At 44.0% G+C, this 13,094-nt stretch overlaps 1 protein-coding gene across 1 annotated transcript in view; it reads left to right on the top strand.

Moving 5' to 3' along the window:
• Positions 1–13,094, top strand: part of SDC2 (syndecan 2) — a 121,722-nt gene that overhangs the window by 94,644 nt on the left and 13,984 nt on the right. Inside the window, exon 2 of the mRNA XM_043484177.1 lies at positions 8,118–8,229. Coding sequence (XP_043340112.1) covers positions 8,118–8,229 — 112 coding nt within the window. The remainder of the gene's footprint in view (positions 1–8,117; positions 8,230–13,094) is intronic.

Here is a 13,094-nt window from a genome sequence, read left to right as displayed (position 1 = left end):
CTCCAGGAGTTGGTGATGGACAGGAAGGCCTGGCGTGCTGCAGTCTATGGGGTCGCAAAGAGTCGGACACAACTGAGCGACTGAACTGAATTGAACTGAATCCTAGGAAGAAAATTTTTTTTAAAAAATAGATTGAATTTCACAATATAGATGTTTCGAAACTCAAAAGTTACAAAAGGACATAAAGTGAAAACACTCTTCAGGTGAGAGATTTTGCATTTAATTAGTTGACCCTGTAATTTTCTCTAGGTGACAAAGCATAAAGTATGTCAAGAATTTAGGTGCAAGGTTTAGATTTCTTTCTGCTCAGCTTAGCTGACGGCTTTTCTTTGTGAAATGGTGGCCTGTAGAGACTGAGGACTGTGGAACAGGGGGCTTTGTAGAGTGATATGGCAGTGATACGATTATTGGCAAGGGAGCCTAGTCTTGCATATTGGCAAGGGAGTGTCCGTAATCAGGGCCCTTTGTTGTTACCAAGGTCTAGTTTAAAGAGAAATGGGACCGAGGCCCTGAATCCTGCCTGTTCTATGTCGTAATGCTTGTGGGTGGGGGTGGGGCTGCAGAGGAGAATTGCATCCTTCAGTTAGGTTAGCATACAGGGGCTTCTGGGTCCTCCTATTTGAGATGTTGGTTTAAATTTACCCACCAAGCCACTTACTGAGCCAGGACCATACTGTAGACTCAATAGACAAACCCTGTTGGAAGAAAAATAATTTTGAAGCAGCTACACCAACATGCCTATGGTGAGACATCTTTTGTGACAATGACACGAATTCTATTGAATCATAAATAATACATTGAGTTGAACCAAGTAATCCTTTGGTCAGAATTTTTTGCTGTTGTTTTTCTTAACATGATGATTATTGGGCTGAGCGTTTTATTAGAGAAAGATTTTGTTTGAGCTTTGTTGGCTAGAAAATCGAAGTGCTTTGACCCACATTCTGTTCTTTTTTTTAAACAAAGAAGAAAATTTCTACTGTGAAGTACACTAACTCAGTGTTACTTTTTAAAACACTTTTCGGCCATTCCGATGTACTCCAGAGACTAGTGTTGTGCCCGGCTCGTTGGAGGCATTCTTAGTGAGTTGGTGAATTCTTCTAAAGTCATCCTTATCTTTCTGTTAGTCCTCCTCACAATATAAGGCTAAATTCCATTGCCCTTTACATAAGGAGAACTTGTAAAATTCATGGATTGCGTTTTCCCTGATGTGTGGTAACCGGGTAACTTGTTTAAAATATGTGGTCATTTTCTTTCACCCAATGGCTTTAAGCTTGCTTTCAGCCTTTCAGAAAAATGTGACCTCTGCGACTCTTTGTTGAACCTTTACCCATATGCTGGCTCTCAGCAGTGGGAGATACAGAAAACACCAGACCTGCTCCTCATTCCTCAGCCTCTTCAGGGAATGTACATTCTAAGGGTTGAGGTAAGATTACCACATCCAACAGGAAAATCTGCCATGACTAGTAAATTCTGAATGAGTGGTTCAGACCTGCAGGCTTGTAAGTAGTTACTTGTAGGAATTCTATCATCTCCCATGCTTTGGTTTGTTTCAAAAGGTTCATGGAACTAGTTGCATTTTTTGACAGTTGCTGATGTTTTGACTCTCTTAAAGTTTATTTTTTGATGTGACATTTTTCTGAGCAGCCCAGCCATCTTTTTGCTTCATACTTCACACCCAAATGTGATTCTGCCTTCATAAACCTGATTTTTTTCTTTCCAGAATTGGGTTTATTTTCCTAATAGACACAAGTAAATAATTTAAACTAAATTTCCCCTTAATGGAAGGCATGCTGAAGTGTTTCTTAAAGTTAGAGACTAGCTTTTTATGTAATTAAGGACCTTTTTGAAGCAGGTCTGAGCTAAAGATCTTTCTTAAGGATTTCTTAAGTAGGAATTTAAGAATCTGCTTTCATGTGTGACCTCAGCTTTTGTACGAGTTACGCACAGGATGGTAGAATAAGTCTAGGCCATTGTTAGATAGCAGAGCATTTTCTGTAAACAAGTCCTTAGAATAAGTGCTTGGTAAATACGGTAGCACTTGCCTGTAAATATATAATGCAGTCACATCTCACACATGTTCAGGGACCACAGTATGTTTCCCAACAGTAAACAGAGGTTTCTTTCCTTCCATTACATCTTTGATTTGGATGGGACACCTAATAGAGATGAAGGTGTTACTAAAAATGAATGAGTGACAGTTGGCTTCCTTCAAAGGGGCAGTGTACAGGGTGTTAGGCAGAGAAGAAATTGTTAAGCTAGAATTCTAACTCTTCACGCAGATTTTTCCCCATCTATAATGCCAAAAACACTAGTTCTGAAAGATGTTAAATAGATTTTCGGGGCAGGTGGGGAGAATTTCCATGGCCAAAGTTTGAAAGTGTTGGATCAAGCAGAGTTCAACAGGACTCTTTTATTACAGTTCTTCTCAGGGCCTTTATTATGATTACGTGTGAATTACAAGGCGGGGTGGGGGGCAGGGGTAGTGGGCAGGCCCAGCAAGGCCAGCACTCTCAATGAGCGCACACTTTGAAGCCTTGACTTGGACATGAATCCTTGTTCCCCACTTCTGAGCTGTCTGTCTTTGGACAAGCCTCAGTTCCTTGGTCTGCAGTGGAGATTGTTGAGATGATTAAATGTGCCAGTGCTTATAAAACACTTAGCACAGAATGCCTGGCACATAATAAACACTTAGCAGTTAGCTACAGTTAATCCTTTTGAACCCCAGGCTGACTAGCTCTGATAGCAGTACAGTTCAATAGCAAGAGCCCAGAATTAGGCGGCAAACGTTTTGGGCTCCAGTTTGGCCACCAAGTAGACCAGATGATTTTTAAGTGACTTTATCACTGTGGTGTTCTGTGTCTTCACTTTTGAAATAAATAGGTCATCCGGATGCCTATAATGTCCAGTCAAGCTCTAAGATTATATGTTTCCATGGGCTCTACCTAAGCCAGAGTTGGCAAGTTCATCTTAAGGGCAAGTGTATCATCTCTGTGGGAATATGTAGGGGAAAATTTTAATTATTATTTCATTTACAGTGTGTGTTAACTAGTAATAAAATAGTTTATTAAGTCATCTCTGGAAAAATAAGCTAGAGTTACAGCCAGTTTGGTGCTTTGTAGTCACTATAAAAGTAAATAAACATTTGAGTCTTTGAGTCCAAGTCAGGACTGAATGTGCCTTTATGCTAAAACTAAGAAACATCATCCAGGTGCTTGTTTTCTATTATGTGATTCAGAGTGTCATACCAGGCCACACAAATATTTAACTTTTATGTCTGAAGGCTAATTTTCTGAAGGTTGGGTTTGGGGTGGTGGTATCCATAAATAGGCTTTCTACTTTCTGACTTTGCTATCAGCCTAAGTTTCCACTACGTATGTGTGCATGCTCAATCACTGCAGTTGTGTCCAACTCTTTGCAACCCTATGCACTATAGCCTGCCTGGTTCTTCTGTCCATGGGATTCTCCAGGCAAGAATACTGGAGTGGGTTGCCATGCCCTGCTCCAAGGGATCTTCTCGAACCAGGGATCGAACCCACATCTCCTTCAGCTCCTGCATTGCAGGTGGATTCTTTACCACTGAGCCACCAGGGAAGCCCAAGTTTCCACCATAAGGTGAATTTAACACCTGCTGCTTTGAGCTTTAATTATCTTGACCACTGTTTATCACTTGCGCTAGTTTAAGGCACTTAGAGGACATCCATCTAGTAGATAAGGCAGTGTATCTTTTAAGGAAGACCTTAATTTCTAAATAGCAGATTTCCACCCTGGCAGTTTGAAACATGATATTTGCCGGATGTAAGCTTTACCTCATAATAAAAAAAACCAGCAAGTAGATTTATTCAGTTGCCATCTCACAAATTTTCTTTGCTGAGACAATGGGAAGATTTGTGATATTTCTTATTTTGAGATTAGTGCACTTGTGGTCTTCTATGCACCAAACCAGCATTTTCTCTGTTCATGTTTATTACAAATATCATATATGTTTGGGCTGAACTGTTTTGTCAGAATATTGGTTTTCATCATCCTCAGGTACGCAAGCCCCTCAATTTTCTGTCCTTGGAGGAGTTTATTTCCTCTTAGGGGTTTTGTATAAAGTAAATTGATGTCACTAGGTCTGAGTGGAGATTTTTTGTTGTTTTTGATTTTTGTGTGTATGTGTCATGGAACCTGGGGTTTGGGTGGAGGAAGTGGCAATAACTGACTGGAAATGCAGGTGAGGTCGTGTGGTAGAAGAATGTCTTTCAAGGCCAAGGAGTTTTTATTTTATCCAGTGGAAGATAGGGAGCCAAGAGAGGGTTTTTATCAGCAGGGGAGCATTGTGGTCATGTTTAAGAATGGTCCCTCAGCAGATGATGGATTCGAAGACAAAGCCCTGAGGGTGGCTGGGGGAGGCCTTTGTAACAGTCGCGGCGGTTGCTGCAGTTTGAAGGGTAGGGAGGGAGCGATAGAGTTGGGAGACGAAGGTAGATTTTGCCGGCCGTCAGGCATCACCTCCTCTGGAGGTGACTCAGGGCTCGGGGTCGTGGCTGAACCTCCTGCGGTCGTTCTTCCTTCTCGTTGTACCTCGTTGCTTCCCACATCTTCCCTCTGCTTTCCTGCAGCATGTCTCACGTCAGCTGAGGGGAGACAGGTCTGAAAGACCAGCTTTGTTTTTCTTCCAGCTTGTACTCTGAGCCCTGTTAGCCAACAGGATTGACGCTGCCCCTTGGTCACGGGCTGTCCCGAATGAAACCAACTCGAGAGGAAATCCTGCCGTCGGGCTGGGCCTCTGCACGTTTCCTCCCCGTTGCTTTCTTTCATGCAGCGGCTCTGTCTCATCGAACACAAGAGTGTTCCGTGTGTCTTGGGGTTTTCTGCTCAGTGAGGCAAATCACAGTTGGCTGGTGGAGAAGCCGTAGTCTTGAGTCACCCCTTTCCTTGGCTTTTGAAAGATGCGTGCCTCGCCCCCAGGGAATGTGAGTGCAGAATTCATTTCCCTTTCTGGGCATGTTAACTGCAGCAATCCTCTCTGCACAGAGAGTGGAGTCTTCACCAAAGGAATTGTCATGTTTGCAAAGATTTTTTTTTTGTTTAGAAGAAAAGACAGTGGAGGTTTTCTTCGAGCGTTATCTGCTACAGTGGGAAAAGAAGACTGCTTATTTGAGATCAGACTATGGAAAGTTGTGTGTGTGTGTGTGCGTGCGTGCGCATCTGCTAAGCTGCTTCAGTTGTATCTGACTCTTTGCAACCCTATGGACTGTACCCACCAGGCTTCTCTGTCCATGGGATTCTCCAGGCAAGGATACCGGAATGGGTTGCCGTGCCCTCCTCCAGGGGATCTTCTCAACCCAGGGATCGAATGTGCAGCTCCTGCGACTCCTGCATTGGATTTTTTTTACTGCTGAGCCACCAGTGAAGCTCTCTATGGAAGGATGGATATTGGCAATTCCTCTTAGGCGCTTGGTGCCCCTGACGTCAGAGCAGGAGATAATGTTTAGTGTGATGTCATAATTATTTGTACCACAACAGACAGTGGAGGAACAAATCCTTTTAGCTGCCCTCGAGCACATTAAATGTTCCCTCAGCCCTAGGACTGCCCTGGAGCCTCGCAGAGCCCGAGGGGCTGAGGGGGTGCCAGCTTCTTTAGATGCATCCAGAGTCCAAGTCTTGTAGCAATTCAGGTCCCACAGCCTTCTCCTAAGGAGCTGGCTGTCGTAGAAAAGTGAGTTGCTTGTCAAGCCAGTCTGTGTGGTTGAGTCGTGAGGTGGCCACAGTCCTCTGGGAGACGTGTTTTGGCCCATCAGCCTGTGCATGAGACAGACGTGCCCGTCTAGCAACTGGGTCACCTAATGAATACACTTGCAGTTTATAAGTAGGGATTAAATATTTCGTGTGGCCCATGCCACCTCCAACTTTGACAGAGCCAAGAGGAAAAAATCATTCAGTGTTGAGAAAAGGCAAACAGGTTTCTGCTTTTAAGCTCAAGGTTGCGCAAATAGGTCCCTGTCCACGTGTATCGTTTGGGACCGATGATCTCCGAGGCTTCGGATGGAAAGATGTCAACTGTAGAAGTCCTGAGGATCTTGTGACATGTGTTAACTCTGAAGCCTGAGTCAAAGTCCAGTTTGTTTTAGGTAATCTCAGTCAGCAAATATTTATTGAATCCCCATGCCTTCCGAGAGGGCCAGAGAACTCAGGTCACTGAGGCCCTGCCTTCTCCAAGTGTGCTCTGCTGTGGGGCCTCAGAAAAGTGCTCACCAGACAATTAACAATAACACCGAGCCTTTGTCTTAAATTGTTCACAGGCTACAAAATCCAAAATAGTAGTTTCTAACAAGCGGACATGGAAAGTCTGAAAAAAACAGAGCCTGTTTTGTAGACTGGACTTGAGAGAAAGAATAAGAGGGTCCTGCCGATGGAATTCATAGGGCAAAGTTTAGTACACGCAGGACAGCAAACAGCCCACGTGGTGTTTGCTGAGCACCTTCTGCCCACCAGATACTGTGATTGTGGGGGGTTGGGTGAACTGAGGATGTGTGAAGCACAGTTCTTGCCCTCATAGGAGCTAAGAGACTGCCAGGGTCAGTGACGCCGATGGTGGGGCTGTGGAACCCACGGCTCCTGATCCTGTAGGTTCACGAGCTTTGGGAAACCCAGCCAGACTAGTAAGAGCCTTGGAGACTGCTATCATGCAGCATGGCCTCGGAGGGCAGAGTTAAGCTCTGACTGTTCTAGGAAAATTCCAGCACACTCTTGTCTCAGGGTGGTCACTCCGTGCCTGCCAGCCAGGCCACTGGGAAACCTGTCCCTGATTAAGGTCCCAGTTCTCAGAATGTGCTGGCATGGCCGCTTAAGCAAAGTGGGCATCCGTGCCTTCACGGTAGTTGTCACTGAGGCCTGGAGGACACCGGCTTGGGTTTAGGACACTTCAGTCTCTCCAATTAGCTGTCGAAACCCGAGAGAAGAAAGTGGTGCTGTGGTGGGGTGGCCCTGGCGTCCTCTTTGGAAGGTTCCAGCCCAGTGACAGCTGGAGCAGAAGAAGGCTTTATTTTATCAATAAAAGGATATCTGATGAAAGCCACTGTAATGAGGGAAACATTTTTTTGTCATTCCTATTAAGAACAAACATTCCATTTGATTTTTTAAAAAATAGGACAATAATGAGTGCTGCCTTTTTCCAAACACAAGTGTTTTTTAGAGGCTGACAGGCTGCTGTGTTTGTTTTCTGGGCTTTCATGAGATACTGGTGGTAAAATATCAATTTACTGAAACCATTTAAGAAAAATTATACGTCTACTCAGCCTCCACTTCATGTGAGTGACTCTCTTGGCAGGATTAGGTTGAATTTTAATACTAAAACTCTTACTGAAGAGCTAAGAAGCTGTGGAACTGGTCGACTTAGTGAATGATCCCTTTCCCTATTCAGCGTGTGATTTGCTGTTACCCAGTGCCAGGAATATAAAAAGAATGCGCTTGTGTGGGTTTATCTGCATTTGTCATTAAGGCTCCACTAAGCCTGTGGGCCCCAGATGTGGCTCGCGGTGGGCTGTTGCCCCGGTCCACAGCCTCGTGGGCTCTGATCCTGGCGGGGTGTGGTGCTGGCCTCTGCATGGCCCCTGAGAGCTCCTGGCCATGATGGTGCCTCTCTGAGTGTGGCCTGGCCTGTAAATGTCCAAGGGACCTTGATGCATCCCTGGGAGGTGATTTTGCCCAAGAACCCTAATACATCCCCAAGGAAGTCTTAAATGAGTTAACTGTCTTGTAGCTTTTCCAATCAAGGAGCCTCACGGTGACTTTGGGAAAGCAGATGGCTCCAGCTAGCACTGGGCCCACTGGAACTCAGACAGCTTTAGTGGGAAGTGAGGAAGTAAGCCTGTGGGTAGGTGCTTCTGAGGCATCTTGGGTCCACTGGGTTAGACTCCGTAAGCTTCCCTCAGGAGCATTCTCTGTGGTCAGCCCTTGACATCATGCGACTTGTCAGGGTGTGCCGAGGAAAGGAAGGGACAAAATTGTCTGTTTAGAGGAACAGGAAAGAGGGACAGGTAATCACTGAGGTATAAGCCTGAACAGTGAGATGAATGAATAAACTCATTTCCTAATTTCTCACCATCCTAAACCCCTTCTCTTTCCTTTCTCAGCGGGCAGAGCTGACATCTGATAAAGACATGTACCTTGACAACAGCTCCATTGAAGAAGCTTCAGGAGTGTATCCTATTGATGATGATGACTATGCTTCTGCGTCAGGCTCGGGTAAGGCCAGCTACCTCCACATCATCTCTGTTCTCCGTGTTTGTGTATGCACGCGTGCACACACACACACTCTTACACACACATACACTCACACTCTACTGGAACGTGCTTCAGGGCAACAGGCAGGAGGCATAATTGTTAAGGGCACACTCTGTGGAGTCACAGTGCCTGGGTGTGAATTCTAGCTCCCAGCTACTTGAGCTGTGAAATCTTGGGAATATATTTAATTTGGCTGAACCTCAGTTTCCTCATTTATAGAATGGAAGATAATAATAATCCCTCCCACATAGGGTTGTCATGAATCTTAAGGGGTTGATGCATCTGTAGCTCTTAGAGCTTGCTACTTGGCGTGTAGTCAGTGTTCTGTCAACATTATCAGGGTGATGTCATGAAAACCACCCTTCAATACAAGTTTCATAGAACCGCCAACCTTACCTTAAAGCTTATAGGTGAGACCAAGAAGAGTTACATTTTCTTACTACTAGTGTATTGCTCAAAAGTAGGAGGGAGAATGTAGCAGCCAAGTAAAATGATTGTACACTGATATCTTCAACTCCTGTGGTGGATCAGTTACCTGTTACTTCAGTAATGCCTCGTAACAAGCCATCCCAAAGTGTAGTGGCTAAAACAACAGTCATTTTGTTTCGCTCCTTAGTCTTCAGGGTGGCAGTTTAGGTGGCCTGACTGGGCTCTTTTCCGTGTTATTGGTCAGCTGCAGGTTGAGTTTGCTGATCTTGCTGGGCTCTGTCATATCTGTGGGGTAGCCAGGCAGACGTGGCTCTGGTCATTGTGGGCTCTCATTCTCCAGAAGGCCAGCCATTTGTCCACAGGGAGGAGACAGAGATCCCAAGATAGCAAGTAGGAGTGTGCAAAGGCTCTTGAAGTCAAGACTTAGAATGGGCACAATTTCACTGCCATGTTTGATAGGTCAAAGCCAGTCATAGGCCCAGCCCAGACTCTGCTTCCTAGTGAAGGGAGCTGTAGGGTTGTCACAGTGCAGAGGAAAACACTACAAGGAAGATAAAGGATTTGATCATTTTGCAATCAATTTCTTATACCTGGGACATGTTTCACCTGTGCCAGGATTGGCTCCCAGGAAACTAAGAGGAGGAGCTTGTGCATGTATTAATGATCAGATCAGGAAGGTAAGGTCAGCAGCATGCTAGGGAAGTCTTATCCAGGATCTTCCTTGATTTGAATTTCATTTTACATTCAACATTTGGTAAAAGTCCGTATAGTCAAAGCTATGGTTTTTCCAATCGTCATGTACAGATGAGAGTTAGACCATAAAGAAGGCTGAGCATCAAGGAATTGATGCTTTCAAGCTGTGGTGCTAAAGACTCTTGGGAGTCCCTTGGACAGCAAGGAGATCAAACAAGTCAATCATAAAGAAAATCAATCCTGAATATTGATCCTGAAGCTGAAGCTCCAATACTTTGGCCACCTGATGTGAAGAGCCAACTCATTGGAAGAGACCCTGATGCTGGGAAAGACTGAGAGCAGGAGAAGAGGATGACAGAGGATGAGATGGTTGGGTCGGTCCATTGGACCGACTCAATGGACACAACTTTGAGCAAACTCTGGGAGATAGTGAAGGATGGGGAAGCCTGGCGTGCTGCTGTGCCTGGGGTTGCAAAGAGTCAGACATGAGTTAGCAACTGAACAAATGCTGAATGTAGATGTCTCACAATCAGATCAGCATGGGCTTTAGAATAAGCCAGAGCAAATTAAAATTGTGTCTTTGGGAGAGATCTAGCTATATAAGAATGAGTATCTTAGGTTGGAAAATGGCAAGTCTGAGAGAGACAAGAAGGGTTGTGGCCGACCTAGTTGACAGTGAGCTTACAATGCAGTCCTCATGTAAAAATAGCCCTAGTTATTCTGGGGAGAGTGATATATATCACACACGCAGGATGAGTGTGAAAAGTTGTTCTCTGTAGCCCACAACTCTATTAATATTGTTCACTCATGGCACCTCTTTTTTTTTTTGTTAACACCTCAAAAGTGCTTTGTAACTGTCTTCTTCAAAATGTCTCAGGAAATATACCTATACATACATTTTGGTCCTCATTTCACAGATCTTAGAATCTGAGAGTTGTCAGAGACTTGTAGAGGTTGTCCAAGTCATTTTTCTGATTTCTGCTAAGATTGTCCTTAAGTTTAACATAAAGAATGCAGATTCAGTCCTGCTCCTCTGGAAGCCCCCCATGTCCCCCATCCGGGTGGAAGGGGATTGAAGTGGTTGTTTGAAATCCTGAACCACTCATCAGACAGATCGAGCTCAGACTTAAATGTGGGCCCACATTGCTTCTGCCTTGGCTGCAACCTTGGGCAGATCATTGCTGCAAAGTGTATTGTTCTGGATTTTGGAAACCTCCTTGCACTATACTGGGGGTGTTGATTTTCAGCTTAAAGGTAGCAGAAGCTATAACTAAAATTTGTAAAGCCCTTTACTTATTACTTATTTACTGCATGTCAAACTCTGTTCGTAGTCTTATAACATCTCTATAAAGACAGATTCTGTTACCTCTGTTTTTCACAGGAGAAAATCTGAGGCCTGAGGAGATTGAATAGCTTGCCTCAGATCACACTGTTGGAAGGAAGTGGAGCTGGGCTGGAGAGTGTTCTCTTCACTGCTTCGCTCTACTGCCTCCTTGTGTCCTGAAAGCCCACTCTAGAATGAGGAGACCCTGCCTCGCTGACGCACAGCCCCCGGTGGAGACGGGGATCTCCTGGGTTTTGGCCAGCGTTCCCTCTGTTCTCGCTGTCACACCGTTCCGCAGACGAGCACAGGGACTGCAGGCATGGCCCGAGACCCAGAGGGTACCTCCCAGGGGAGAAGATAGATCATCCTCATACTATATAAGTTGAAAATTTCAACCATCCACTTAAACGTTTCGTGGACATTCACTGTGTGCCAGATGCTTGACCATATTCTTTGGACACAGAGATGAAAGACTAGGTCTTTGTCCTCAAAGAACCAAGAGTCAGATGAGAAAAATGTAGAAATGAGAAAAAAAAGTTAATTGTTACACCATGTCATGGATGATCTAACATAAGAAGGTACTGTACAACAAAAGTGTAAGAGTTAAATGCAGAGTTCCGGATAAAGGTGGCGGATTGAAGGTATATACCTCCCAATACCCAACCAAACTGACCATAAACGAATTGGGCCTAAACTCATGAGGACAAATGGAACAGTGTAGGAGCCAAAGGCCACAATGTTTTGAAAGCTGGGAGGCAGATGGGCTTGTAGTAACAGACTTGGCAGATGTGAGAAAGCTGAGTTAGCCAGCTGTGGGGTGCGGATGGGGGCAGGGGTGGGAAGAGCAAAGAAGCAAACTAATTTACACCACAGAGTCCCCACGGGGCCCTAGAATTCATGCCACTAGATGGAGGGTGAAGATGGTACTAAACTCAGGATGACTGACTGAAAGTTTAAGAAGTAAGGAGATTTCCCACCTGAAACTATCACAACATTGTTAACCAACTATACTCCAATACACAATAAAAAGTTAAAAAAAAAAAAATAAGTAGATTCCCTAATTCCTTCCCATCAGAATGCAGCAAAAAGATTGATGCTCCTGACCTGAGAAGAAAACTGGAGGTTTGTTACCTGGAGAGGAAAAACAGAGGGTCTTTGGACTGGAAATGTACCAGGCACATTTGGGGATGGGGGCCCCACGTTGAAAACAGGGAGAACAAGTTCTGAGATTAATGCTTAGGTTAATGCAGAGATTTTCCAAGTTATATTCTCCCAGTCGGTTCCCAGAACTTGGCCTTCTCCCTCTCTAGGGACTTGAACCAACTCAAAGGAAATAACTCTAAAATACTGATGTTGGCATTTAACAGACTTCTGTGTGCTCAGAGCTTCTAGTCAGCTGCTCAACCTCTCCCTCTTAAGTATGAGAAGACAACCAAGGCTCCCTGGACATTTACAGGAGGACTTCTGAAAGACAGAGACCTTCCTATAGCCCCAAATTGGAAGAGAACAGAAAAACTTACTAAATTTGGAGAGATAAGGTGCTTTAATGTTGAAACAAGAAGAGGATACTATAAAAAAGGAACATTGTAAGAGTGCAAGAGTCCTTGGAGAGTGAAACGGTCATGTCAGAAATGAACAACTCATTAGGAGATGAGATAATAGGCAGATATTTACTCAATTCATTCAACAAGTATTTAACAATGACCCATAACATGGGGGAATAGACACCATTCTAGGTGCTAGGGACACTTTAGTAAATAAAATCTAATGATGCTTTCTCTGATGGTAGAATAATTTTATTTATTCCTTCCTATATTCTCTATTTCCCAATTTCATCTGTGAAAAAACTGCATTATTTTTTTTAAAAGATGTATTTCTTCATTAAGTAGAAGAAAATGTTATTTTTTTTGAAAGAAGAAACTCAGTGAACAATGGAAGCAGATAAAAATGGTTCCATGATGGAGAAAGAGAGGATGACACTGATTTTAAGAAGGAGAGTTTAAGCAGGAGAGTTTCCAAGGTGGAAACAGGCTTTGGACTCAAGTCTAAGCTGTCTCAGGCAAAGAGGACAGTGAGAGCTGAAAGTCAGGGGTGAGGAAGATGTGATCAGTGGGGTCCCCAGATTTCTGGTTTGGGTAAGAGAGTCAATATTTTTAATAAAGATGATAAATGCAGTGGAAGAGCCACCTGAGGTGGGTCACTCATCTAATTTAAGAAGTGCTAACTTGAGAGAATTTTCTATTTTACAAAATCTCTTCTTTCACAACGAATTCTCCAAACTCCTAACTTGGTGATTCATATTTGTAACTGTTGTAAGCCAAGAGAGTCTCGAAAACCTTTAATTGAAAATTTTTCTTTTCTCATTGAATTTTTTTCCTAA

This window comes from Cervus canadensis, chromosome 12 (genome assembly GCF_019320065.1).
Source record: "Cervus canadensis isolate Bull #8, Minnesota chromosome 12, ASM1932006v1, whole genome shotgun sequence".
Taxonomy (NCBI): Eukaryota; Metazoa; Chordata; class Mammalia; order Artiodactyla; family Cervidae; genus Cervus; species Cervus canadensis.
Note: the sequence above shows the minus strand (reverse complement) of the source record. Positions and strands in the feature narration are given on the sequence as shown.